Source organism: Mustela lutreola, chromosome 14, assembly GCF_030435805.1.
Source record: "Mustela lutreola isolate mMusLut2 chromosome 14, mMusLut2.pri, whole genome shotgun sequence".
Taxonomy (NCBI): Eukaryota; Metazoa; Chordata; class Mammalia; order Carnivora; family Mustelidae; genus Mustela; species Mustela lutreola.
The window spans coordinates 9696029-9723477 of record NC_081303.1 but is presented as its reverse complement, the minus strand read 5'-3'; the positions used below and the strand labels follow the sequence as shown (position 1 = coordinate 9723477).

At 40.7% G+C, this 27449-nt stretch overlaps 2 protein-coding genes across 3 annotated transcripts in view; one reads left to right on the top strand and one right to left on the bottom strand.

Moving 5' to 3' along the window:
* Positions 1-4214, bottom strand: part of CATSPERE (catsper channel auxiliary subunit epsilon) — a 145878-nt gene extending 141664 nt beyond the window's left edge. Inside the window, exons 1-2 of the mRNA XM_059145383.1 lie at positions 2940-4214; positions 980-1028 (exon numbers count right to left, since the gene is read on the bottom strand). Of these exons, the coding sequence (XP_059001366.1) occupies positions 980-1028; positions 2940-3172 (282 nt within the window). The 5' untranslated portion in view covers positions 3173-4214. The remainder of the gene's footprint in view (positions 1-979; positions 1029-2939) is intronic.
* A 312-nt stretch (positions 4215-4526) lies between these two features.
* ADSS2 (adenylosuccinate synthase 2) overlaps positions 4527-27449 on the top strand; it is a 34953-nt gene continuing 12030 nt past the window's right edge. The window contains exons 1-6 of one of the 2 annotated variants that reach the window (XM_059145382.1): positions 4527-4979; positions 16703-16805; positions 17572-17640; positions 19499-19549; positions 26347-26413; positions 26678-26785. In XM_059145382.1, the coding sequence (XP_059001365.1) occupies positions 4797-4979; positions 16703-16805; positions 17572-17640; positions 19499-19549; positions 26347-26413; positions 26678-26785 (581 nt within the window). In that variant the 5' untranslated portion in view covers positions 4527-4796. Of the gene's footprint in view, positions 4980-11914; positions 11951-16702; positions 16806-17571; positions 17641-19498; positions 19550-26346; positions 26414-26677; positions 26786-27449 lie in introns of those variants that run through there. The other variant, XM_059145381.1, reaches the window with a different exon arrangement.

Here is a 27449-nt window from a genome sequence, read left to right as displayed (position 1 = left end):
ATTAAATAGAAAATGGACAAAAGGTATGACCTTCCAGAGAAGACTGCATAAATATGGGAAGAGATGCTCAAAACCACACGTCACCAGAGAGTTGAAAATAACAACAGCAATAAACGATTATACATAGTAACAAAATTGGTTTAAAAAAAAAGAAAAGAAAATTCAGTAATATCAAACTTTGGTGAAGATGTGCACTAGGTGAAAGTATTAACTCCAACTGCCATTCAAGAACAATCATGGAGAATTTAGTTAATCAGGTGTTCGCTCTCCCTATGTCCCAGCAACTATAGTTGAAAAATTATTGCGCAGACCCATAAAAGAACATGTAAAAGGGCATTCATCACAGTGTTGTTTGTGGAGATAGAAAGCCATGTGTCCATCACTGGGGGGTGGGGAGCGCTGTACAAATAAAATAAATCACATACATACTAGTGTGTGGTAGGCAGCATTACGAAGAAATTAAGTAAACAAAGTATTGAAAAAAAAAGTAATATAGAGAATGAAATCTACGGCTTCAGTGACCATTCATCCCAGTTTGTCAAGGCAGTTGTGATCCATATCTGTTGTCCCAGCGTAAATATTAATAGCACTATCTTTCATTTTCAACAGTTTACACAATATAGTGTATGGCCACCCTATCTGTCAATATTACATCACAAAAAACTCAAAACCGTACCACTTATATCTGCTACATATATATTTAAGGACATTTATTGGCAAGGGGGTTTATATTAGGATGATAAATGAGACAAAGGAAATGAAATAAAAATGTATAACTGTGCTATACAACTGAGTATAAAATACTGCTTTAAGGCAGAAAATAATAGTATAAATAAATATCTAATAAATAATATATTTATTCTTATAAATATATTTATAATTATATAAATAATATAAATTATATTATATAAAAATAAATATAAATTATATAGATATAAATATAAATAAACTATAGTTTGAAAAATATATATACACTTACAGTACTTCTGGTACTAAAAATGAGATAGTTTGGGCTGTTAGTGGAATACCTGTGGAGGAAAAAGGGCAAATACAAACATTAAACATAATTTCTTCTCCAAATAAGAGGGATTCTATAGTAAGCCCAGAAGTAGACATAAGTAGGTAGGGAAATTTTGTATAGGACAGAGGTGATGTTCAATAAATAGAGCTGGAAAATGGATCTGGATTCATAAGGAGAAAGAACTAATCACAGTCCTATCTTAGATCATTGAAGAAAGGCAACTCCATTGGGATAACAAATGTTAAAACAATATTCTTAGGAGAAAATTTAGGTAAATGTCTCTTAGACGTTGGGAAGAAAGAATTATTTAAAGACATCTACCTTGAATTCTCCATCCTCTCCCCCCAAAAAGCTAACAATAAAAAACCATTACATGAAATTTTGTCCTTTAAAAGAACACCTTATTAAGATATAAAAATTCAAGGAGCCTGTGACTACCATAACAAACAATAATATCTTTGTCTTCATTAAACTCTCATTGAGGAGCACCTGGGTGGCTCAGTGGGTTAAGCCGCTGCCTTCGGCTCAGGTCATGATCTCAGGGTCCTGGGATCGAGTCCCACATCAGGCTCTCTGCTCAGCAGGGAGCCTGCTTCCTCCTCTCTCTGCCTGCCTCTCTGCCTACTTGCGATCTCTGTCTGTCAAATAAATAAATAAATAAATCTTTAAACTCTCATTGAAAATTTAGGGAAGGGAAAGAAATTTAGCATTCTCTTCAGTTACGAAGCTAGACCCGGGGTTGGCAAGCCAAGGTCAAATTCCACCTTTTTTGTAAATAAATTTTCATTGACCCACGGGCCACATCCATTGGTTTACTACTGTTGTGGTGCACATGGCAGAGTTGGGTGGTTAACACACAGATTGTTATCAGCTGAAAAGCCTGAAGTATTTACTACCTGGCCCTTACAGGAAGTTTGGTGACCTCTGGTGTACAGTATAAAGTTTTTGAAGTCCCGAATTTACAGGCCATCCTTAATATCCCTTATCCATATCCAATGTTTGCCAGGCACGTGATGGGAGTTCAATGTATTTTCGCATTCGAGCCTCACAAGAATCCCATGAGACAGGTTTTATTTTCTTCACTTTATAGAGGAGAAAACAGAAGCTTACAAAGTTCTGTGAGAATGCTGTCTTTTTCCTTTTTCTCACCACTTCACTGACCCTTTCGAAGGCTACTCGGACTCTCTTCCATGCCTCCTCCATCGTCCAATGAGGCGCCCTGGATCCCTGCCCTCTGAAATCGCTGTTATAGTTTAATGGATTGTCGGAATTTTTACATCATAATGTTAGAGAGTACTAGTTAGTCATAGCAGGACCTCCATTGAATGGAATGTTCACAATATTATTTTTCGGGTTAATTATCTGTATATTAACCCGTTGAAAATCTTAAAATATTTTGATACACTTCCCAGTCCAGCAGTTACTGAACACTGAACAAAAATCACACTTGCACTGAGGATTTCTCGGAACTTGGAAAGCTTTCCCTCCCTAAATCAGGTCTGACTCAACTCTCCGTCCTTCTGCGGGAATCACAACCCTTCCATCCGCACAGTGCTTACGCTGGATAAAGCACTTTTCACCAACCACCCCTACACCCGCCTCACGGAGACCGTCAACTACCTAGTTAGCCTTGAGAAGTCCCCAGGGGCGACTTTGGGGCTCTCATTTGCTCCTCTCCGGCAACACAGGGTTGCCGCGGCAGAAAAGGAGTCTGGGGGCTCAGTGGTCCCACGGAGTTACCCAGACCCTGGAGGAGCAGAGCCCTAACACTGCTCTTCATTCTCCGCCCTCACCCCGCCGAAACTCTCGGGAGGGGCGCCGGGAGCCGGGGCTCCGGGTGGTGGTCCCCGGGGGCGGGGGCGGGGCCCCAGGGGCGACCCCCGCCCGGTGCTGCGGGGCGCCCCTGGCGTCTGTCTACCTCCACACGGCCCAGCCGCAGCAGCTCAGCCACGGCAGCAGCACCGCCACTCCCTGGGCTGACATGGCGCCCGGACAGCCTCCGCCCAACCGCCCCGGCCGCGTCCGCCCCGGCCTCGCGCGCGCTCTCGGGGGGCGCCGCCGGACCCGCGGAGGAGGCGCTGGGGGTCCGCGCGCCCCGGGACGGGGCGGGGCGGGCTGTCCCCGCCCGCGAAGGCGACTGCGTGTGCGCATGCGTGCCAGCGCGCGCCGCTACCTGGCTTCCCAGGAACGTCGCAGTCGGTCAGAGTCGAAAATATAAACCCGTCTTGAGGAAAGGCAGAAACCGTGCTGTTTTGGAATGAGACAGCAAAACCACTTCGGAAAATCCCTGGCTGAACGAGGGTGAAGCTTTTAAGTTGCGGTATCTTAGCCCAAAATTTTCGTTGTGACCGTGTATCAGTACTGCGATAACAAACAACGTAGTCCGGTTCGTGCTTTTCCAGGTGAGGTTTCCGTAAATGGTTAAGTTCACCGGACGCGAGCAGTAACGGGTGCTTGCTTACTGAGCGCCTCCCTGAGGTCCAACCCACCTGGCGCACTTGGGTACAAAGAAATAGGACCGCTCTCTGGTTTAGGAAGGGGTCTGTAATCTTGTGGTGAAGCCAAAATAAACAAATACCAAACCCGTCACATACTGTTATAATTTATCTGTTTATTTGTGGGTGGGCCGAACAATCGGAGTCCTTGAGTGCTGCAACTCTATCTTTGCTCCTCTTTACGTCCTCAGGGCCCAGGACCTGCGTAGTTTGTAGTGGGTCCTCCATGGTCACCGACAACGAAGCATGGAGTAAAACCGGTGTCATACTACAGTACGCGCGAGGTTCGTTAGAGAGCGTGACTGTGTGCATATGATGTATATGCAGTAGACACTGGATTTAATGTGACTCGGATATTCCCACTTTTAAGTCCCGTAAAATAAGGGTAAGGTAGTACTACTTACATGGTTGTGGGATTGAAAAGCGCGAAGTGCATCCCAGGATTTGGCACAAACGATACATCACTGTTGCCTTCCTCCCCCTCTGAGCCTCTATTACTAATGTGTAATAGTTTTCAGTTCAGATTTTCGGTTCCAGGGTCCTCTATTGCTCCACTTTGGAATACACCCTTTTCGACCCCCGTGCCCCCTCTGTTCTTACTTGTAGACCTTTCGTTCCCAGTTCTAAATCTGTACGTTTCCACTCCATCCCATTTGTAGTTTGGAACCACCCTTTGTGCTTGGCACACAGTACCCCTACCCTTAATAAAAACAAGTCGTCAAAAAATAATTTGAAAACGCCTTCAGAGAGGGTGAGCTGGAGACGACAACCAGCATGGCACCAGAAAACGTCGCCTCGGCCCAGGGCGTTGCATGCCGGGAGTTGTAGTGCGACGCTCGAGCGCGCACCTCCGCGCCTCTCCGGTTTGAAAAGCGGGAGAAGGGCAGGTAGGCGGGGCGTCGAGGCGACGCGCGCTGGAGGCCCCGCCCCGGCCCCCTTCCGCTCGCGGGGCTCGCTCTGGGGTGGCGCGCCGGGCTGCGGAAGGGGCGTGGCCTCGGTCCCGGGTGGCGGCGGTTGCCGCCACCGGGGCCTCTTCCTGCGGGCGGTGCTGCGGCTGCCGGCCTGCGCGGGGCAGTCATGGTCGCCCCTTGAGTGGGCTGTGGCGGAGAGCGGGGCGGGGCCTGGCTGGAGGGTGGTGGCCCGGCGGGGGCGGGGGCGGGGGCGGGGCCGGCCTCTGGCTCCTTCTTCCTCCGCATGTGGCTGGCGGCCGCAGAGCGGTTCAGTTCGCGCACTCGTCGTCGCCCGCGCCTCTTTCGGGCTCTCCTCGCGTCACTGGAGCCATGGCGTTCGCCGAGACCAACCCGGCGGCATCCTCCCTGCCCAACGGCGACTGTGGCCGCCCCGGGGCGCGGCCCGGGGGGAACCGGGTGACGGTGGTGCTGGGCGCGCAGTGGGGCGACGAAGGCAAAGGGAAGGTGGTGGATCTGCTGGCGCAGGACGCCGACATCGTGTGCCGCTGCCAGGTGAGGCGACCGGGCTGTGACGGGCAGCCGGGCCCGAGGGCGCGGGCGCGGAACCTGGCTCCATCGTCCCAAAGAAGGTGTCACCTTGAGGTTCTCTCCCGCTCGGAGCTGCGGCGACGTGGAGAAATGGCGGGAGGTCAGAGACCCCTGACCTGAGGTCCTGGGCTGAGGGTTGCGGTGGCGCTGGAGGAAACCAGGGTGGACCCGGAGTCCCCGAGAGATGCGCGATGCCCGGGGAGTAGCAGTTTTCCGTCTGGGGGCCAGTGCCCAGCCCCGAGCTTGGGGCCGGGGTGGGGGTGGGATACGGTCTGAGTTGGAGGAGCTGCCGCCAGAGGCCTGCTCCCGACTCCGGGCGGAGACCCCTCGCGGCCGCGAGCCCCCTCCTCCCCCCAATCGCCCACCCACCCACCGAGACCAAGTGGGACTGGATTGTTCCGACGCGCCCGAAAAGCCTCTCGCCATCCCCCACCTGCAGGCCCCCGGTGTTCAGACCTTTGCCGCCTCCGGTCCACTTTGTTGACATGAGAACCCATCCCCGCCTTTTGGACGGTTAATGGCCCGGGTTTTCGACTCCGTATTCCGCGTATTGATATTAAGGGTAGATGATTTTTACTCGTCGGTCCCAGAGGAGAGAATCCCAGCTCTTTTGCGAGTGAGGCAAGTAAATACGTGGATGTCAGATCTGGTGTTTAGAAATATTTACATTGTTACGCTCACATGGAAAGTGAACTTTCGGGAAATGGATTGGTAATGTACTTCCTACCGGGAGACACGTGGTTTTCAGTGTAAGCTTTCTTCCTATTTGTCGCTTGCTTTTGAAGCAGCCTCTAGGCTACGCTTTTGTAAAGGCTCTTAGATAACTATTACCAATTTCAAAATTCGAACTAGTTGAGCAATAACCACTTTCAAAACAAATTGTAATATGTCTGAAACGAGCTGCTGTTTACCTCGCGACAGGGTTTCTTCATGAACATGGCACAATGAGGATGCCATGCTGTATATGTTCTAACAAGTTAGTAGGCCCGCTGGATTGAAGGCTATTCACCTGAAACTGATTATCATTCTGAGCACGCAGGAACAAAGGTAATCACACTCACAGAAAAAGCTAAATACAGAGATTCTGATTTGTCTTTTTTTTTTTTTTTTTTGGCATGCAGAAACTCCCTGCCCATTTCTTAGCTGAAATAGGTGTTGCCTCCTAGTATTACCACCCCACCACCTCTCCCCACCTTTGGATCTCTATCCCTCCACCTCTCTGGAGACATACTTACATGACTTCATATCTTACTTCTAAGCTTGTTTCCATTGAAGTCCTGCCCAACATTGCCTAAGGAATTGCTCTGCAAGTCAATTTTCACCCCGCTTTTGTCTTAAAATCAGATCTGGCCATGCTGTAGGGAAAGAAGTAGGAGAATACCTAACTCTTGTTGGATAAAAAGGGAGAGAGACTGGGCCTGTTTGTCCCCTTCCATGTCGTTCCGGAGCTCTTCCTTTTCTGGAAATATTAATACTTAGTCTGAATTACATTATGGATTGTAAGAAGGTTTGGGAAATGTAACGGTCAGTAGCATTTATTCTAAAAGATTCTCAATTGTAATGTTTCTTTGAAAAATAGTGGAATTAGTTTGTAGATTGGAGAAGATGTTACAATGTTATCATGCATGTCCTCTTGAAGAAGGTCATGGACCAATCTCATCTGATGCCCTTGGGAAGCCTAGAGAGAAGTCATTGAGAAGGAGCCAAGTTTGGCTTTAAACTGTTAACTCAAGATAGAGGAGGAACGTTAGAGCAAACCTGTTAGGCAGACTTTCCTCTCCTGTAAACTTCAACTTCCTGCAAATTTTATATAATTCTAAAATCTTCATATGCTGGTGCCCTTTAAGAACTCATCATTAGAAGGATTCTTACTAGTTTTGTTAGTGAAAGTAGACACAGAATGAATAGATTGAAGCTATCTCTTATGATTCACTTTGATTCACTTTATATTAATTGGCCAGCTCTAGTAAGCTGACTTCTTAATGAAGTTCTCCTGGCTTATAAAACTGAAAACTACTGAATGTTGAAATTCTTAGTGTGTGTAGAACTCTGGGGTAAGTCAACATTTGAGAAGATATTTTAAGCTTGAATTGCCTTGTTTGATCATTTAAATTTTGTGTATTACTGAAAAGAGTTACTTTGTTGGAGTTTAATATGTGTTTTTGGTCATATTTATGCCCCAAACTCAAATTTTATACACATTGTTTCTTGAGCGGTGGTATACGTATAATGTATCCATAGTTTAACAACAGAATCATAAGAAATTTTTTCCAAAATAAAGTTTTTAAAAGAAAAACTGACATTGTACTTAAATGGATATTTTAATATATCAAATGCCTTTTGGAAAGAGTAGATGCAAAGATAGTGGCATTTTCATCATCGGTGCACTTAAGGTCTATATTTCAAATTCAGGATTTTTATGCAGTTATTTATAATTTGGTAAATTCTCTAGACCCATAAATATGTGTATAGAACTTGCATCAAAGGACAATCACTAGAAACATCTTAATTTTAAACTGATGTCTTTCAAGACAAAGAAGTGTAGGACTCTAGGCCTAGTTCATTTATCCAGCAATCACATAATGAGGATCTACAGGTGATAGTCTTACGGAACTGCTTGGCCCCAGAATTAAGAAGTTTAAAATGCAGGGATTGTGCCCACAAGTAGCTTACAGTCTACTGGATGACTGCTACATAAGCAAGTATTGCCAAGGTCGGGTGGAGAAGGATACTGGTACAGGTTTTTCAAAGAGTTAAGGTATGGGCAGAGGAAAGCCCCTTTCTGGCAGCTTAAAAGTAGGTTTGTTAGGAGGCCTCTTGCTGTCTCCCCCTCCCCGCCAGATCCTCCAAAGTAAACTGTTATAGTTTATTTTATTTTGTTGAGTAGAAACTACAGAGATTTTAACTGTTGCACTTTCTACTGCTTCTTAAGCGAGGGCTTACTTAGTGTTCACCTGGAAAGCAAACATGGTAGTCTTGGAAGTTGCCTGTGATTGGGAATAGCCAGAACAGTATTTCATTTCTTGGTGTCCCCCCTCCCCCCACAAGGTTTTAAAGTAATATAAAGAGAAAATATTAGCTGAAATTAATTATAAAGGGAAAGTCTATTCTGTCACTTGTTATATATATAAAAAGCTTGCTGTGTAGTAAATACAATGAAAAAAACGTTAACTTGTGGTTAGATGCTGGCATTCACAGAAGGCTCTCAAACCAGCTAAGTCCAAAAAGAAAGAAAGAAAAGTGTAAAAGACTTAACAGCAGCAAACTGAGACTTTCTCCTTGGAATAATCAGAAAAACTGAGAGATAACTTAAAAGGGATAACTAAAGTGTTATGTAATGCCTTGACTTTCTACAGCTAAAATTACCTCCCAGATCACTTCCTGTAATTTGGAAGATGGTAGAGAATTAGGGTTTAAGGTAAGTCATTCTTCCAGGTTTAAAATAATTGCTGTTTTCTGTGCCCCTGACTATGAGTTGTTTTTGTTTGTTTGGGTTCATAGTATTTCCCAAGTACAGAATTGTATACCAATGTGTGGTATAGTTGGTTAAATCTTGCTTTCTTGGATTTCTGTGTTTTCCCTGCTAGAAGTTTTCTCAAAAAGAGGACTTAATTCTTTGTTGTTGTCTTTTTCCATAGCATCAAGTGCTCTGTGAGGCAGAGAGGAAGTAAATACTCCACAAATACTTATTAGGTGACTGGATCACCTCTAGAAATTTTTTTGAAACCAGAAGCTTAACCCTTTCCTGTAGATTATTTTAACATCTCCTTGGACAAGTTAACTGAGTGATGGCATGATTTTAAGGTGGAATCCCCAGCATTTATTGAATTAATACTTGTTACTTAGTATTTTAAGTAATACTTACTATATTGTGCCATTATGTTCAAAGGCTTTAGTAGATTATACTAAAGTCTTATCTCTTGTATCTGCCTGAAAATAGATAACTGATATTTGTATCTGTGTGTATTTCCTTAGCATAGTCGAATGCCGTGTAATTCTAGTAAATAGTTTTTGTCTGCTGAGGGCAGTAGATCTGAAAGTTGAATGAGGATGTCCCAAGTTGTTCACTATTTAAGCCTATTCTATTGATATACATGATCTATAAATCCTCTCATTTGCATGTAATGGTACAGTAGTATATAAAAGTATAGGTGATATATAATTCTTTAAAAAATATATTTTCTCTACTTTTGAGGCATAAATTTTTAAATAATGACATCATCTCAGTGGTATCTGGTCAATTTTTTTTTCCTTTAATTTTGGTGGGACTGATCAGTTAGTTGGGTAATTTTAAGTTTAAGTTATCTTTAGAACAGACTGTTGCCCAGAACAAATCTAGGGTGAAATGGTAAATTGAAAAATAGGTAATAGTTTACTATAACTGGATACAAATTTAACTCTATTATCTTTTGGCAAACTGTTATATTTTGACACTAAAGATCCCTGTCGATGAGCTACATACCAATAAGTGAAGCTTGGTAACTATTTAGAATATTTTACCAGTGGAAAAAGGGACTTTGAGGTATTTAGTTTGCCTGGCAAACAGCAACTGAGAAGAGTAAATAGTAGACCGTTCCCAGGGCTACTTTGGCTCCAATATGGGTTGGTTCTTTGCATTGAACTTTTAATTATATTTAATTCAGTATAATAGAATTCTTTTAAAAATGGGATTTTGTCTTTTAAAAATGGGTTTTTTTGGTATTAAGCTTTTAAAAACCTTTTTAAAGGAAACATTTTATTTATGAGAATTTTTTTTTTACTTGAAATCTGCTGTTTAATTTCAGTGTGTTTTTAAGAAAATGTTTTTATAAATATAATGATTAGGTGAGTTTTTAATCACGCATTTACAAAGAGCTGCATCACACATCTTTGGTTTATGCATTTTTTGGTTGCATGTATGATCTTCCCTTCTGGGACCCTGGTTTAGTAAGTGTGTATATTAGATTTAGGTACCTAGAGTCTAAAAGCTTCTTGATTTGGACCTAAAAACGTCCACAAAGCTTTTCGTCATGTGTATTTATCTGTGTATGAAACTGGAAGTTAACTGTAATAATGTAAAGTGGGTATCTTAAAGCCTTAAAAGATAACTGAGAAGTATGCTTGGATGTCTTTGCAAAAAAGAAATTCAGATACCCTGTATATGTTTTCTCTTCCTATCTAGTGTATCTGGTTACTGTTGAATAGATTAATTGTTCAGCTTACTGGTGGTAACTTAACCTGTGCTACTTTGAAATCACAAGCTAATTGCGGTTACACAACTTTTCATAAAGTATAGTCAACCTTGGGGCACTCGGGTGGCTCAGTCGGTTGAGAATCTGCCTTTGGCTCAGTCATGAGGGTCCTCCGACTCCCTGGCCTGCTGCAGGCCCCCCTCTCCACTCCCTGCTGCTTGTTCTGTCTCTCTCTGGCTCTCTCAGATGAATAAATAAAATCTTAAAAAAAAAAAAAAAAGAAGAAGAAGAACAGACATCCTTGTTTATGATTACTTTATTGCTGTGGATTAACAAGTGTTTTAGTTTTGGTGAATAGTGAAATGTTTCACCTAGAAAAACAGACACAGCTCTTTACCAAGAAACCAGCACAGGTAATAAGCATTGTCTCAAAAGATTGTTAGGTTTGTAAGATGCTTGAAGATTCTAGGCCAGAATTGGGGACCCTTGTTTTGGTGGCTGGAATAGTTCTGAGGCGTGGGGTCCGAGGCATTGCGGCTCTCTGCCGTAATCCAGAGCACTCACTGTTCTTGACAGATGTTCACTTAGAGCTCCGTCATTATAATAGAGTGTTCATGTATTCAGAGCAGAAAGGACAAAGAGAAGACACATAGACCATTTTAGAGGCCTGAGTGGCCTGAGAAATGCCTCCCGGCCGTGTGCATGAGATTGTTAGCCCTGGACTCTTGGGCCTCTACCTTTGCTGGCAGAGATGCCATTGTCGGAGTTTGTAACCCTGCAGGAGGCTGTGGACGGGTCTTGAACTCCTGGATCACAGCAGGAAATTGGGGTGGGGCAGACAGCATAGTTTGCAGTAAAGGAAGACCTAATAGCAAACTTGAGTTAACAAGCATGAGTCACTTTTTTTGTTGTTGGGTTTTTTCTAAGTAGTTACTTTTGCAGACCAATGTCAATTCATTCCCTTCCAAACTTTTCTTTCTTTCTTTTGTTTCTTTCTTTCTTCTTCTTCTTTTTTTTTTAATCTCCCCTGGACCTTGGAGCTTCTCAATTAGAAACTTGCACATATCAGCATTTCCTGATCCAAACTTTAATTCTAGAGTTCAGCTTGACAGCTTCTGGTTCCCTCAGAACCAGAGGTTCCTCAAGGCATGGAAAGAAAACGACCTTTCTTAAGCTTAAAACCAAATTGCTAAGTACATAGCTGAGAACAGTTACAAAATAACTAAATACCATTATATCATCCCTGTACTGTTTGAGAGTTTTGTTCTGAACTACATAACTATTAAGATTTGGAAGTTAATAATTTTTTATATTCAGTTTATCACCAGGCCAAGACGTGAACTTTAGAGAGCCAGCTGTATACATATTATGTCGCAGTTAGTTTGTGTTGTGAATCATTTGGATTCTTTTATTTGCAGGCAATGGAGAGAGACCATCTTAAGCAAAATGGGGATTTGTTTGAGGCAGGAGTTGGGTGGTCAGTCCTCAGAGCGGCCTTAGGTAAAGGCAGCTCCTGGGATCTCAGCAGCCAGAACTGGCAGCCTCCCCGCCCCCGCCGCTCAATGCAGGGTGTCCCTAAACTAACTGCCTTCCTTGCTCTCAAAATCAAATTCCTAGAGGGGAGGAGCTTGTCTCTGGCTTAGGTTAGATCAAGTTTCCAGGTCTGGATCAATTACTGTGGCCAGAGGGAATGATTACTATGATTTGCAAAATAAGGGGTTTAGGAGGGAGGAAGGGAAAGAAATGGGACTGAACACACAAAAGGTATGGCTGAACTAGAGTTAATTTCAGATAGGAAAATACGGAAGGAGGAGATATTAGTTTTGGGTTATTATTTGTGAATTGTCTGCTAATAGTCTTAACTGTTTGACCTAGGGTTTTTCTTGAGGGAGGAATGTTTGGAATTTAAATAGGTTTTTATTATTTTAACTATAAAACAATGAAAATGAACTATCTCAGTAGTGGTTTAAGAAAATGAAAAAGTATACACCAGAAACTTTGACTTTTTTTTTTTTTAAGCTTTGAGAACATAGAATTTTAGTTTCTTCTTTTTTTTTTTTTTTCTTTTTTCACCCCATCATCATCTTCTAATTTGTCAATGGGGACATTTTTTTCTTGGTCATTAAAAAGCTTATTTAATAATTTTTTTTTACATTTAATCCTGATTTAACAGTAATAGTCAAAGAAAATGAGTAAAATAAATACCAAATTAGGGAATGTTTTGTGATTCGTGAGATGTGATTGGGATTTTTTTTTTGTATATTTATTCTTTAATACAATGAATTTGTATTTATTCTTGGTATTTGGTCATCAGTAAGATATTATAAACTTGTGTTTTTCTTTAAAGAAAGTTGCCATGTAATATGGTCACTTTGGGTTCATGCTGGTCTTTTGTTTCTTGGGGTTTGAGAAGTTATATTTCAAATAAAAATATTAAAAATTTTAAATAGTTAAAAACCTTTCTCTTTTGATCTGATTGATCTGGAAAACAACATTAATTGCTAGTCCACAATATTCTGTGTTTTTAGTTACATAATATAAAACATACAGCTTTGATAATTAAGTGTTAAATGCTACATGAGTGACTGGGATCATGAGTTATGGGTATTTAGCAAAACAGAACGAGGTAGTTATATTAACTGATAACCTGAACACATGATTAGTACTATATAAATTAGGGATAATTTATCAAGTTTGTCTTGCAGAAATTTTGCATTGAAAAGCAAATGGTATGTTCCTCTTAAAAGTAGGCAAGAAATTATTTTGTCTTAACATTTATATAGTTATCTGGCCTCCCCAGTGCTACTTACAAGAATTATTAATCCTGATTAAATATATGCGTTCTTGCTGCTTACTCTGGCACCCGCTCATAGAGTTGCTCATGGGAGAGGCAGGGTGATCACGAATGTGGAACCCGTGGTTCAGACTCTGCCCTTGTAATTCGCTGGAAGGCTTGGGTGGGTGGGTGAGGTGGTGGTTGGCAACGGTGTTCCTGTCGAAACCTTGTTTTGCTGTTTGCTAACGCATGTGACCTCTCCTTGGACCAGTATAATCTATGTTCGGAGACAAATGCCTGAGCTCCCAAGGTGAATTTTGTATATTCCACGTATAGAATATAAATATTTTATGTTAGTATCTAAATAGACACTTCAAATTTGAAGCTTCGTCCTTTGCATTTTGTAAAACATGGCTGTATCCGAAACTTAATTCATGTATAGATTGCCTTGTAAGAATCTCCTTAGTAGCTCCTTCTCTGTTCACCTTGAGAATCTTTTTTTTTTTTTTTTCACCTTGAGAATCTTTTTTCTACAGGTTGTGTGTTTTAAGATTAGAAGCTGTCATACCCTCATTTCCCCTTAGGGCACTAATGACCAGCTATATTAAGAAGCACACTTACATTTTTCTTCCCTAGCTCCTTAATAGGATCATCTAGCGTTATTCTGGGTATATTTAACCATATTTTCTTGCTCAACAAAATAGAATTTAAATGAGATTTTAATCAGATAGTAAGCCTTATAGGACATTGGTTATTGAAGGGGTGGGTTAATGTTGGAGTGAGCTCAGCAGTTCAGTAAAGTGATTCAAGCCTTTTGCAGTGAACTTTTCTAGCCCAAACCACCACCTGTAAACTTGGAAGAATTTACAGATTAAGGCAGTTTATCCCCCTAACATCATCTGTCACAATGACTCAGTTCACAACCACCTGCGTCACAGAAAGAAACATGTCTTTATTATGGTTACTGCCACCAGTGCTGCCTATCTCGGTAAAATGTTATCAAAGTAGGGTTTTGTTACACAATAAGATCATAATTGGGCACCACTGAGTTAATAATAGTTTCAGCAAAAGATATATGTTGGTATCTCTATAAAAATAATTTTGTGTAAATTAGGGAGACTTACTTCAAAGGTCTTCTCAAAAGTTATGGTGTGGTTTTTTTTTTTTTTTTTATCTTAAGCAAATGATGGAAACAATAAAATAACAAAAAATAAAATAACAAAAAATAAAACAATAAAATGATTTTGCTGAAATAATCTTGACTGGGTTTTTTTTGTGGAAAATTACTAATGCTTTAGCAATTTAGTAAAAATTTATGAGATTTAGTGATTTACAACAATTTAGAATTTAGCATCTTCATAGGATCTCAAGAAATTTTAATGAGCTTCATATTCTGAAAAGATTTTTCCTGAAGTTTGTGGGAGGTTTCCTAAATCATAAAAAGTCCTGATAAAAAGGCCAATATTGGTAGGAGGGATAGAGTAAAAGATACTCTTTGAAAACCAAGGGGGCGCGTGGGGGGCTCCGTGGGTTAAAGCCTCTGCCTTCAGCTCAGGTCATGATCGCAGGGTCTCAGCAGGGAGCCTGCTTTCCTTCCTCTCTCTGCCTGCCTCTCTGCCTATTTGTGATCTCTGTCTCTGTGAGATAAATAAAATCTTAAAAACCAACAACAACAACAACAACAAAACAAGTAAGAATTGTCCTGAGTTATTTTTATCTTGGGAGTCTATCAGAATTGGTGATAAGCTTGCACATGTGTGAAGTAATAATAAAGTGTGCACCAGGAAGTGTACTGTGACATTGTTTATAACGACAAAAGGTTGCAAACAACTGGGCTGCCTCTTTGGTGGGACCAGGTAAATAAATTCCGTGTCCTTATGAGTAGCAGGACAGTGTCGCTTATGAGTAGCAGGACAGTGTCGCTGTTAAAAAGGAGGAGATGCTTTGGCTGCAGGGTGAGGAATGTGTGCCCAGATCTGCTTAATAAAAACAAGCTGCCCAGGAGTTTGTAGTTTGCTGCCACTTGTATGTGTGGAATAAAACAACATGCAAATACCTGTTCGCTTATGCAGAATTCCCTCGGGAAGGACACCAAAAACTGGTGGCAGCTGGCTGGCCTGGAGCCGGGTAGGGTGGGTGAGGAAGGAGCATGCGGCAGACGTCACTGTGTGTCCCGTCTGTGCCTTCTGTATTATATGCAGATATTTCGTATTAAAAAATAAATAGGAAGGAAATAGTCACTGATCCTGTTGGTGTGTCGGGCAAGGAGGTATTGCTTGCCATCCCCCCATTGTTTTCCAGACTTCAGGTCCCCACTGCGGTCTTCTTCACACGTCATACACTAGTCTCTAAGTGAGGAATTCTTTGCCTTGTATCTGTGCGAAACACAGTCTAAATAGGCATTTACTTTTTAGATGATTTTTTTTTCCTTTGCAGGACCTGTTTTCTGGCTTTTTTGGAGGGGGGTGGGAATTCCTGGTTGGTGATGATTTGGTAAAAAATAAATAACATTCATCTTGTCAAAAATAGCCATGGGATAAAGTTAAACCAAACATTCTCAAGGGACGTAATTTCGATTGGAATTTTTTTAAAGTCCAGCCAGGATGTTAAGGTTTTTATTTGTTGCAAATATATTCCTAGTTTGTTTGCTTTAAACTTTTTGTGACTGTCAAAGTGTAGAAGTTTAGGCATATAATCGGTTGGTTTTTCTTCTGTGTTTTTTAAACTTAAAAATAGAAAAATTATCTGGTCACTTGATCCATCTGCTGTGCACCTGATTTTTAGAACCCAACTTCATATCTTGCTTCTTCTTGACCATTTTAGGGCTGAGCTTCAGGAAGTTTCACTGTGGGTTTATAGTATGTTTCTCCGCTTAGGGATACCTTGACCCAGTATATTATTTTATCCAGAAATGAGTGGATTCAGGGATTGGTACCAAACAGACTCACAGGATTGACTCATAAATTAAAAAAATTAGAGTCTCGGGGTAGCTAATATTTGAGAAAGTTCCTTGGGAAATTTCCCAGCTGATAAATACAAATTTCAGGTCACAGAGCTGCTTGATACTCTGAGTACAATGGGAATTACGTAAATGTTTACATCGACTTAGGGTAACTGGTTAGATTCGTCTTTTCTAATTTAGGGATTTTTCTTTTCTTTTTTTAGATTTTATTTATTTATTTGACAGAGATCACAAGTAGGCAGAGAGGCAGGCAGAGAAAGAGGGGGAAGCAGGCTCCCCTCCAAGCACAGAGCCCCATGCAGGGCTCCATCCAGAACCCTGAGATCATGACCTGAGCCGAAGGCAGAGGCCCAATCCACTGAGCCACCCAGGTGCCCCTAATTTAGGGACTTTTCTACGTTTAGATAAAATATTATCCATGTCCTAGAGAGTGCCAAGAACAAAATATTGTTCCCTGTACTTTTTTCACATTTTTTTCTTTTAAGAGGGTGTATGTCTGTCATACAGAATTCCAGAAACCTGAATTCCAGAAACCTGAATTCCCCAGTTTCGTAGTTCCTGTCAGAAAAGAAACCACTCCAGGGTACTGTGATGGGGAAAGAAGAGAGGGTAGCCAAAATAACGTGAAGCCTCTGAAGAATATGTATTTGTGGGAGATACATACTTGGGTTTTCTTAAGTTATATTGATATTTTAGGAAGAAATGACTAATTCGCTTTGGAGATATGTTACTCGTCATATTTATGGTCAGGTTCAATTTTCCTGTCTTGTACTTTCAGGGAGGAAATAATGCCGGCCATACAGTTGTTGTAGATTCCGTGGAATATGATTTTCATCTTTTGCCCAGTGGAATAATTAACCCAAATGTTACTGCATTCATTGGTAAGTGTATGAACCGAACCACTTGTGTTCCCCCCTTCCCTCAGTTGATAATTGTGTTCATTTTTCATTATCTGAGCTGAGTTCATCTCTCACTACTCAAATGATTCATTGATCCCTTGTTAGTCTTCACCTTGGTACCTTCTGGAATATACCTTACTGGCTATTTTACAACTCTGTCTTTTAACGCTAATTCTTTTTGGAGTAATTTGTGTTTAACTGTCATTGGCAATCTTAATTTTATAAACTAGATCATCAGGTTAGCTTTCCAAACACTGATGCTCAGTGAGCAATAAAAGGGGTGTTTTGTGGATCGATTCTGAACCCTTATAACATGATGCAATCTGCAGTCGTCTAGTTTTTAATCTTTAAAAATGTTAATCACTTTTAACCCACTAAATTAACTTTTTCATCAGTAATAGGATATGATTCCCTAATTTGAAAGGCCTTGATTTAGTGTCTGCTGTAACTTTGTTCCATTTGCCTAGAACGACGCAACTTGGTTCTTTCAAAAGATCAGTTTTACTTTGTTTTAAAGAAATTTCAAATTATACTGAATGTAATATTAGTGTTTTATATTCTATGTATTATGTATTTACATTACACTACTGTTTAAAACTGGAATCATTTCTGTGGTAACTCCCTTGATCAGATGTCCCATTTGTCAAAGTCTTCATTTTTACACTATTCATTCTAGGGGAGGGTTATCGTAAATGTCTGTATTATAAGTATAGATATTTAAGGTTGGGATTTGTTTGCTTTTCTTTAGGAAATGGTGTGGTAATTCATCTTCCCGGATTATTTGAGGAAGCAGAGAAAAATGTCCAAAAGGGAAAAGGTATGGAGAGAATGAGCACTTTGCCTAGGGACTAGTTTGTTTTTTGGAAATTGCACTGGGATCTCATGTCCGACAAAGTTAACATTTGGTCTTGTACTTTAAAATTGCTGGTTAAAGCTGTGGGGCAGCTTTTTCAGTTAAATTGTATTCATTTTAATCAGTATTTCCAACAAAAGACACACATAATACGGTCATTGTGTAAGCCCGGACTTTTCACACCTGGGTCATCCGCAGAGTGTCTGTAGGCTGCTGGGGTTACTCTCCACCGGAGGTGAGACTCAGAGATTCCCGAGTTCTTTTTGTCATTTGTGCTCAAGTCTGTGTCCCCATCTCCCAAACCAAACATTAACTTCCTGAGTCAGGAAACCAGTGAGGTCCCCTTTGCACACCGGGTCAGTCAGTCTTGTTTGTGTTGGTTATGGAGCCCAGGGATAAAAGGGGGTGTTTACCTCCCTCCTTCCAAATGAAGGAAATGCTTCTTCTAGGACAGGTATTGACTTCCGACTCCTCAAAAAAAAGTGTGTTTTGAGGCTTCATTTCCTGCCCTTCCTAGTAATCTCTTTTGGGTCTTTGGAAGGCTGTTTACATTCACTTTGGCTGCCTTGCTAGGGTTTCATGGGGAATTTGATCATGCAAATAATACGCAGTTGAGGAAAAGCATTGTTTCCCTTTAGCTTGGCTCCTATTTAAAATACTCAGACTCATTATGTTGTGAAAGTTCATTGTTCAGGTTCAAAAGCAACAACCCAACCTCAAGTGTTCGTAGCAATAACTCTGCCCGCACGGAATCCTGCCTGCCCTCCTACCATCTCTGCTGTCCTCTGCATTTTTTACTTCGGTGTTGGCTACTTTTGAATTTGGTCAGCTGGTTCCCAGGTTGCCCTCTGTTCTCCTAAATCCCCTTTTAAAAATTTTGCCCTCCTTTCTTTTTCCTTTTGGCCTGTCTTACCAGCTGAATCTGCTTTACTCTCTTTGTAATATTTTCTTTATAATAGGCCTGAAGCTAACTTTAGAAAACGTACTCACATGTCAGAAACAGCAATAGAGGGGGAGGCTTGAGATTCCCGTTTCTCTTTTAGCACTTCCTCTTGATAAGGAATTCTTTTCGAGACACATCTTTGGATATTATCAAAATTAACAGTGAAGTTTTACTATCTAGATACTAGCTTTGAAAATGTTTAGAGCCTCACAGCTTATTCTTAGAATGCATGTAGCTCACTAAGGCACTGTCTTTAAAGAAACATATCCATTTGGATCCATTTATTCATTCAGCAGTAGTTCTTTGAACAGTTATGGGATGATAGGCCCCATGCTCTGAACATTCATGGTCCCTGCTCTCAGGCATTCACAGCTAAACGGGGAGATGTGTATATTATGTTATAAGTCGTTGTAGTAAGGTCGGTGGTTGATAGTGCTTTGGAGGAATTAGAACATTTTATTATTTCATTTAATCCCACCTATTTATAATTGTCTTTTGGGAAAGGGTGCTGGTCCCCAAATTAACCCATTTCTTGAAATTCTCCTCCTGCTCTGCAGCTAATTACCCCTCCCCTGCCTCTAACAATAATGACCTTTTCCTCCCATTTGCTTTTGGATTCTTTGAAGTATTTTATGTGGATTTGGTTGGCTTACATTTGGAGCTGTTTAGAATAAAATATTTGAAAAGACAGAATAAGTGAATGAGTGTAGATATAATGAATGACAGGTGAGAAAATTCGTATTTAACATGTTTCCTATATGGAAGACAAGATGTGTAAGTGATGACTTCTGTGAAAAACACTTTTAAACATTGTATTTCTAAAGAAATGAGATATTATACAAAGTGTTTAATATGCTGTATCTTTTTTCTCCTCTCTAGGTCTGGAAGGCTGGGAAAAAAGGCTTATCATATCTGACAGAGCTCATATTGGTAAGAGGCACATAACGCATTTAACTGTTTTATTGTCAGAAACTTGTCACATGGTAGCATTTAGTAGCCAGTTTTTCTTTAATTCTAGTGAATACTAAATAGCATGGACTATATATTGGGCTCCAAATACATGAAATCTTAGTAATTTTTTCCTTTTTTCTTTTTTGGTCTTCTGTGGAACCTAGTCCTTAACTAGCCCCAATTTTACCAATTTCTGAAGAAAGAATTAGCTAACCAAATGAGTCATAAAAGCAGTATTTCACAAGACATCTCTAATTCTGTTATAAAATACACCGCATCAAAATATTTATTTGCACATTAATTATGTAAAAGCAGGTCTGCTCTCTGGCAAATTAATGAGTGAACTCTTTGTGTCTTAAATGTAATAATGCAGCTTTTTCAATGGTCCAGACTTTATTCAGAGTAGCCTTCTCCTCCACGATTAGTTAGAGCAAACTGGATTCCCAAGGTAATTTCAGCCCCACTAACAAATTTGAAGTTTGTTTCCCTATTACTCTCCTATCTGAGGTGATGGAATATTTAATTATCGAGACAATAACCTGGGTAGAGAGATTGGACTGATATAAACTCTTCCGTTGTAATTAAGTACGGGTGTCCCCTGAGGCAGTGGCTACTCTGGTTTTAGCCTTGACCCCCATTTAAGAGCAGCACCAGTAGGGACACCTGGGTGGCTCGGTCTGTGAAGGGTCTGACTCTTGACCTCAGCTCAGGTCCCACATTGGGCTCCACCCTGGACATGAAGCCTGCTTGTATTTAAAAAACAGCGAAAAAAGAGTAGCCCATCAAAGTTTTTAAGTATCCGTGCCTCCAGATAACAGTCAGAGGCTGGAAGTCTGTGCGTAGCCTCAGTAATGCAAGAAAATAACTTCTTTGAAGTAAACTGTTCTGGACTGACATGTTTTACTCACTTTTTCTAACCTCTTTAGAAGCTTACTAGATCATTGACTTCAGACCATTCTTTTTTTTATGTGAGCATTTAAAGCTGCACACTGCCTTAGCTACATTGCACAAATATTGACATTTTGTATGTTTATTTCCATTCAGTAGAAAATACTTGATACGTTTTTGTGATTTCTGTTTGACCTATGAGTTATTGAGAAATGTTTAAATTTCTAAATATTGGATGATTTTTCTGATTTCTCTTATTTCTAATTTTGTTGCAGACAGAGAATATACTTTATGTATGATCTCCATCTTTTTAAATTTGTTGAAACTTGTTTTCTGGCCCAGCACAGGGTCTGTTTTGGTTCGTGTTCTACATGCACTTAGAATGCGTGTTCTTTTGAGTAGAGTTGTTCTGTGTCCTAGCTGATTTTTTTCCTGCTTGCTGTCAGTTACCTAGAAAGAGGCATGTTGAAACCTCCAACAAGAATTGAGGACTTGTCTATTTTTCTTTTCAACTTTTGTCAATTTTTGCTTTGAAGCTCAGGTAGATTACATGTGTATTTAAATTTACATTTTTGATGAGTTAACTCTTTCATCATGATGAAATGGCCTCCTTTTCTATAGTAATACTCCTTATTCTTTAATACTCCTTAATATCAAAGCTTACTTCGATATTAATATAGCCAGCAGAGCTTTTTTTTTTTAAGATTTTATTTATTCATTTGAGAAAGAGAGAGTGAGAGAGAACATGAGAGGGTTCGAGAAGGTCAGAGTGAGAAGCAGACTCCCTGTGGAGCTGGGAGCCTGATGTGGGACTTGATCCCAGGACTCTAGCATCATGACCTGAACCGAAGGCAGTCGCTTAACCCACTGAGCCACCCAGGTACCCCATAACCCAAGATTATTAGAAGAAAATGTTTCAGTTTCCCTCTTCCAGTCCCTTGTGTCATTATTGTCCTACATTTCATGTCCACATCATAATAAGCTCTATAATGTGTTAATAGTTTTGCTTTGAACAGCCAGTTTCCTTACAGAGAAATCTAAGAAGGAGTCCATTGTTGGCCGGTTTTTTACAATTACCATACTTTAGCAAGTACGCAAGAAACTATCTATTATAATTGTGCCCTGTCTCATTGAAACACATAACAAAATTTGTGGTATAAGAGATCCTTGTTGAGGGAAAGAGACCAAAGAAGTGGCTGAGACTTCAAATTTTTTTAAACATATGAAATGCAGGTTGTTGGGTGGTTTGTCCTTTGACTCAACAATTCCCTGATGAAAGACCTGGTGTGGTACCTGGTATGGTGGTGGGCCCCAAGGATTCAGAAAAGACCAATGAAAATTCCTAGTGGAACTTACAGTATAGTAGGGGGAGACATCATAAATGAGATGAACATGTGATAATGTGCCATGGCACGGAGCGATGAGTTCCAAGAAGAGAAAGGAGCTCCGTCGTGGACCATCTGGCAGTCTCTAGGAGGCGGGTGGTAATCTATAACTTGAGATGAAGTGGCTGGGGACATTTCACTATGGAGATGATGTTCACAGCATCTGCTGAAGGTGATGACCAATGAATAGGTTCCAGAGACACATAGTACAACACCGAGACTGTTGATAACAGTGCTGTATTGTGACTTAAAAATCTGTTCAGGGAGTAGATCTCACGGTAAGTGACTGCAATTTAAAGAACAAAAACCAAAAAACACTTTGAGGAAAGAAGACCTGAGGAGATGGGCGAAGTCAGTAAAGTGGGTACTCTGGGTACTGAGGCTCACAGTGGACACATTCATACGGTGTAACATTAATAGTGTTAATAAAACTTAATGATAATAACCAAAAAAGATGGTATTAATGAATTACCTATTGAACATGCATAATAATCTTTTATAAAAATTAAACGGAGTCCCTAAGGCAGCATTTTTTGTCCTCAATATAGAAAATGGAAGATATTCAACGCAACTTCACACAAAAACTGTTCTCTCAAAAACAGTGTTGGTGGAGGTATTAAGGCTCCATGTCATGACGGAGCTTTATGAAAGTAATTGTGTTGATTTCCCTAATAGCTCCCTGGGGCCTAGAAAAAAGTTAAAAACCATTAGCTCTGTGACAAGGTACTAAATTAACTTCTAAAAAATATGGTTTACCTGCTTTCCATCAACCATTTACTTGTGATTTGCCATGTGCCTTTGTAACTCATTTGAACATAGAAGATAAAACAGATACTTTAATGTAAAATGTCTTCTCTTTCAAAAGAAATGGCTTCCTCCAGCATCTCAGTTTTTGTCCTAACTGACTAGCAAGGTCGGAATTTAATGAAACAGCTTCTTAAGAACTATTCTGGCCCCTCAAAAGTAGATGAGAAAGGAAGGCTATAAGATATATACTGAATTAGGAGCATGACAATAAATTAATTCCTATTGTATATGATAGCTATTGTTAGAAATAAGTAAACTTTTTAACATAGCACACAATACAGCAAAATGCCCAGTAAGTACATAGTATTTTACTCCTTTCGCCACTAACTACCTTGTTATACGGAACCTTTCTCGTGCCTGAAAAAGCTGCTCTGCTAGTCAAGCATGTGACAGACCTAAACTTTGACAGCTGTAAGACACTGATGAAAGAAATTAAGTCAGACTCAAATAAATGGGAAGATACTCTGTGCCCAGGGACTGGAAGAATTAGTATTGTTAAAATGTCTGTACTACCCGGAGGAATCTACAGATTAGTGCAATCTCTCTCAAAATTACAGTGGTATTTTTCACAGAGGTAAAACAAGCAATCGTAAAACTTGTATGGAACTACAAAGAAGTGGAATAGTCCGGGCAGTTCTGAGCAAGAAAACCCCAAAACCCCACAGACTCAAAGACAGGGAGAACACATTGGTAACTGCCAGACAGGCAGTTGGTAGGGGTGTGCAAAACGGGCGAGGGTGGTCAGAAGTTACAGACTTCTAGTTACAGGGTAAAAAAGTCACAGAGATGTCCTGGACAGCATGGTGACTCTAGTTAATAATACCATATGGCATTATTTGAAAGATGCTAAGATAATAGATCTTAGATGTTCTCAGCATGGGGTACCTGGGTGGCTCAATCAGGAGAGTATCCGGCTTTCGATCTTGGGTCTTGATCTCAGGGGTGTGAGTTCAAGCCCCATGTTGGGCATGGAGCCTAGTTAAGAAAAACAACAAAAAAAAAGTTCTCATCACACACACAAAAAATCTGTGGCTTTTTATGGTGTTGGATGTTAACTAAACTTACTGTGGCACTCATTTTGCTGTATAGACAAATACCCAGTCATTATGTTCTGCACCTGAAACTAAAGTTGTATGTCTATATATCTCCATTTAAAAAAAAGCTTCTCTGATAACCTTTCCTAGTTATTATCTAGTCCCCTTCACTAAGGGTAACCCCTGTTCTCTCATCATAGATTGGTTTCGTTTGTGTTTGAATTTTATACAAATCACACATTTATGTATTCTGTTGTGTCTTGACTTCCATTCAGCAGCAGTATGCCCATTCGAGTCCTCCATATTATTAAATGAAGCAGTGTCTTACTTTCATTGCTGAATCGTATATCCCCCCCCCTTTTTTTAAAAGATTTTATTTATTTATTTGTCAGAGAGAGAGAGCGAGAGCGAGCACAGGCAGACAGAGTGGCAGGCAGGGTCCGAGGGAGAAGCAGGCTCCCTGCGGAGCAAGGAGCCCGATCGATGTAGGTCTCCATCCCAGGACGCTGGGATCATGACCTGAGCCGAAGGCAGCTGCTTAACCAACTGAGCCACCCAGGTGTCCCCGTATATCCCCTTTTATGAATATGGGACAGTTTATCCATTTATACCATGGATGAAACTTTGAGTCATTTCCAATATTGAGTTATCACAAGTAATAGTGCTTTGCACATTCCTGTAAATATCTTGAGGTGTACGATAGGCCACTGTAGTTTAAGGATGTCACCCAGTTCTGTGACACTGAGAACAGATAGTGATTTACAGGATAATTTTAAATCACACAATAAAAATCTAGTTTCTATATTGTGATCAACTAGTGTAGGAAGTGTTGGAACTCCCCATGAGACCACTAGGGAAGCCCATTAGTCTGTGCTTATTAACTTTGCCAGGCAGAGGAGAGGACTGCCTTGTCAATTCTGCCGTGTCTCAGAAAAGGAACTTAGGGCAAAAAAGGCTTTAGGATCAAATCCTAGAGGCTGGGGTTGATCAGACGGTGGCTTAAGGTCTGATCTCCCTGATTTTTTTTTCCCCCCCAGTTTCAACATCTATAACTACAACATTAGTTTTCTGGCATTGCCAAATAATTCTTTTAAACATGCCACCACTAGTTCTAGGAACCTCCTATCAGTCATTCTGTTTAAAATTTATACATTTCAACTTACTGGGTACAGTAGCAATCATTAGCAAAAAGAAGCCATGGTTTAATGTATGGGAAAATGATCCAGTTGTACTTAGTGGGTGAATTTTATGGTACGTAAATGATATTCCCATAAGGTTTTGTTTTTTTTTTTTTTTTAAACAAAAGAAGCCTTGGTTAAAAGTTGGAAGACCAGGGGCATCTGGGTGGCCCAGTGGGTTAAAGCCTCTGCCTTTGACTCAGGTCATGCTCCCAGGGTTCTGGGATCAAGCCCCACATGGGGCTCTCTGCTCAGCAGGGAGCCTGCTTCTCTTTCTCTCTCTCTCTCTCCCTCTCTCTCTCTCTCTCTCTCTCTGCTTGCCTCTCTGCCTACTTGTGATTTCTGTCAAATAAATAAATAAAATCTTAAAATAAAAAAGTTTGAAGACCAAATTCTAGGTCTGCCTGTCCCATAAAGTTGCTATTTACTCAGTCGGTTAAATATTTGAGAACTTGTAGGCTCAGGAAATCAACTGGTAAGCTAACTGACATGGTCCCGAGACTCATAAAATACTAGTGAGAGAGAGTGAGCATGTGGGCGTGAGTGCGCTTGTGCATCCAGGCCCAGGAAAAGGCACATTCAGGCGGAAGGGTTTGCCTTGTAGCCTCGGCTACGAAGATTGTCCGGCTGACCCAAGGGCAGAAAGGGGGCCCCAGATGAAAGAGTGTATTATCTCTGCACAGAGGCCACATCAAATTATCCTGTCTTTTTCTTTCGAGCAATAGAAAGCCATTGACTTTTAAAGGCATGGGGGTAGTGACATCAGATTTGTGTCTTGGAAAGATGGCTTTGTTGCATTAAAAATTATGAGTTTGAGATGTCCAGGAGTGGAAATATGCACCCTCATTAGTTGGCTAGAGTTTTGGCTGGAGACAGTGGAAGCTCGTGAGAGACTGGTGAGAGAGAAAGAGAGAGAGAGAAATGGCAGAATAACCCAGAGATGTCTGGAGGGTAGAAGCTGAAGAAAAGAGGGTATCTTAGTAAACTGAACTTCATAGAATTGTGAGGTACCCTCTTACTGACCGTTCCTAAAACCACAACGTAGGTTGCAGTTAGTAGGAATGAACAATCGGGCATATTTCCCTATTCGTGTATCTGTTGGCATACCTAAACCTTCGCTCCCACCATCGCTGCTGCTTTTTAAAACGCATACACTTGGGGTTCCAGGTGTCACAGTTGGTTGAGTCCCAGTTCGTGGTTTTAGCTCAGGTCGTCGGGCTCCACACTCAGCGTGGAGTTTGGTGGAGATCCTCTCTCCCTCTCCCTTTGCCCCTCCTGCTCATGCCCCCCCTCTCTCTTCCTCTTTCTGTCTCCTCCCCCATAAATAAATCTTTTTAAAGAAATAAAATGCATCCATTTGATTAGTCCTGAAGAAATTAGGCTAAGGGATTTATAGCTTAAGTAATTCAAAATGCAGTATGTTTTGCTCTTCCTGTAATACCTTTGTTTTGACAACAATTGTGATTTGGTTTTTTTCCCCTCAGTATTCGATTTTCATCAAGCCGCTGATGGTATCCAGGAGCAACAGAGACAAGAACAAGCAGGAAAAAAGTAGGGGTTTTTTTTTGTTTTTATTTTTGGTGCAGTTTAAGCAATCCAGACCTTAATGTTTAAATTGTAGGCCAGAGGTTTAAGAAAAATTATTAGAATATCCTATTTAGATTCTAGAGAAAATCAATAGGATTGTGAAATTAAACTTATAGAAAATAGCAAAGACAGAAAATAGTCAAAGTACCTTCATTCGATGTGATGATCTGACCACAAGAACTCCATCTTTCTTGTCTAACTCAAAGCTTGTTCTGATTTATTTTTAAGCTTGGGTACCACAAAAAAGGGCATTGGCCCAGTTTATTCTTCCAAAGCTGCTCGGAGTGGACTGCGGATGTGTGATCTGGTTTCTGACTTTGATGGCTTCTCTGAGAGGTAACTAACTTGGTTTTTAGAGTGAAAGAGCAAATGGGGTTTTTGGAATTTCTCAAATCCAGGATGCAAATTGGTATTCTAGGATGGAATTTTTCAAATTGCAATTTTTCAATTCCAGGATGCAAAATCAATGGTGGTTGACTTTTTTGGTTTAATTTGGACTGTAAAGTTATTTTTATTACTTAATTTCAAATTAAACTTCACGAAAAGTAACCTCATGATGATATCCTACCAGTACTCAAAGAAAGCAAAGCCAAAATTATATTTAAGGATTGGGATTTGGAATGATTTGCTGAGAAACAGATTTCAGGGGATGCTTTGGTGGAGTTCCCGCATCCTAGAGCCTTGACCCTCCGATTTTCAGTTCTGGAGATCCCCCCCCCCCCTTACCCCTACCAAGACATAATTAGGCTCTTAGGTACTGGTGAACTGTTATGTACCAAACTCACCTTAAAAAATAGAAATTGCCTCATTGACACTTACTCTCTAGAAAAATCTCCATGAGAAACCTAATGTCATCGAAACTTTATGGTGACTCAGTGACAGAGAGTTTGGTGGTTGCATTTAATAACAGTCGGCATCAAAGGCTTTACAACTCTGTCTCTTTTAAAAGCATCATGTAGACCATCCCCTTTATTTTTCACACGGTGTAATATAATTCAGA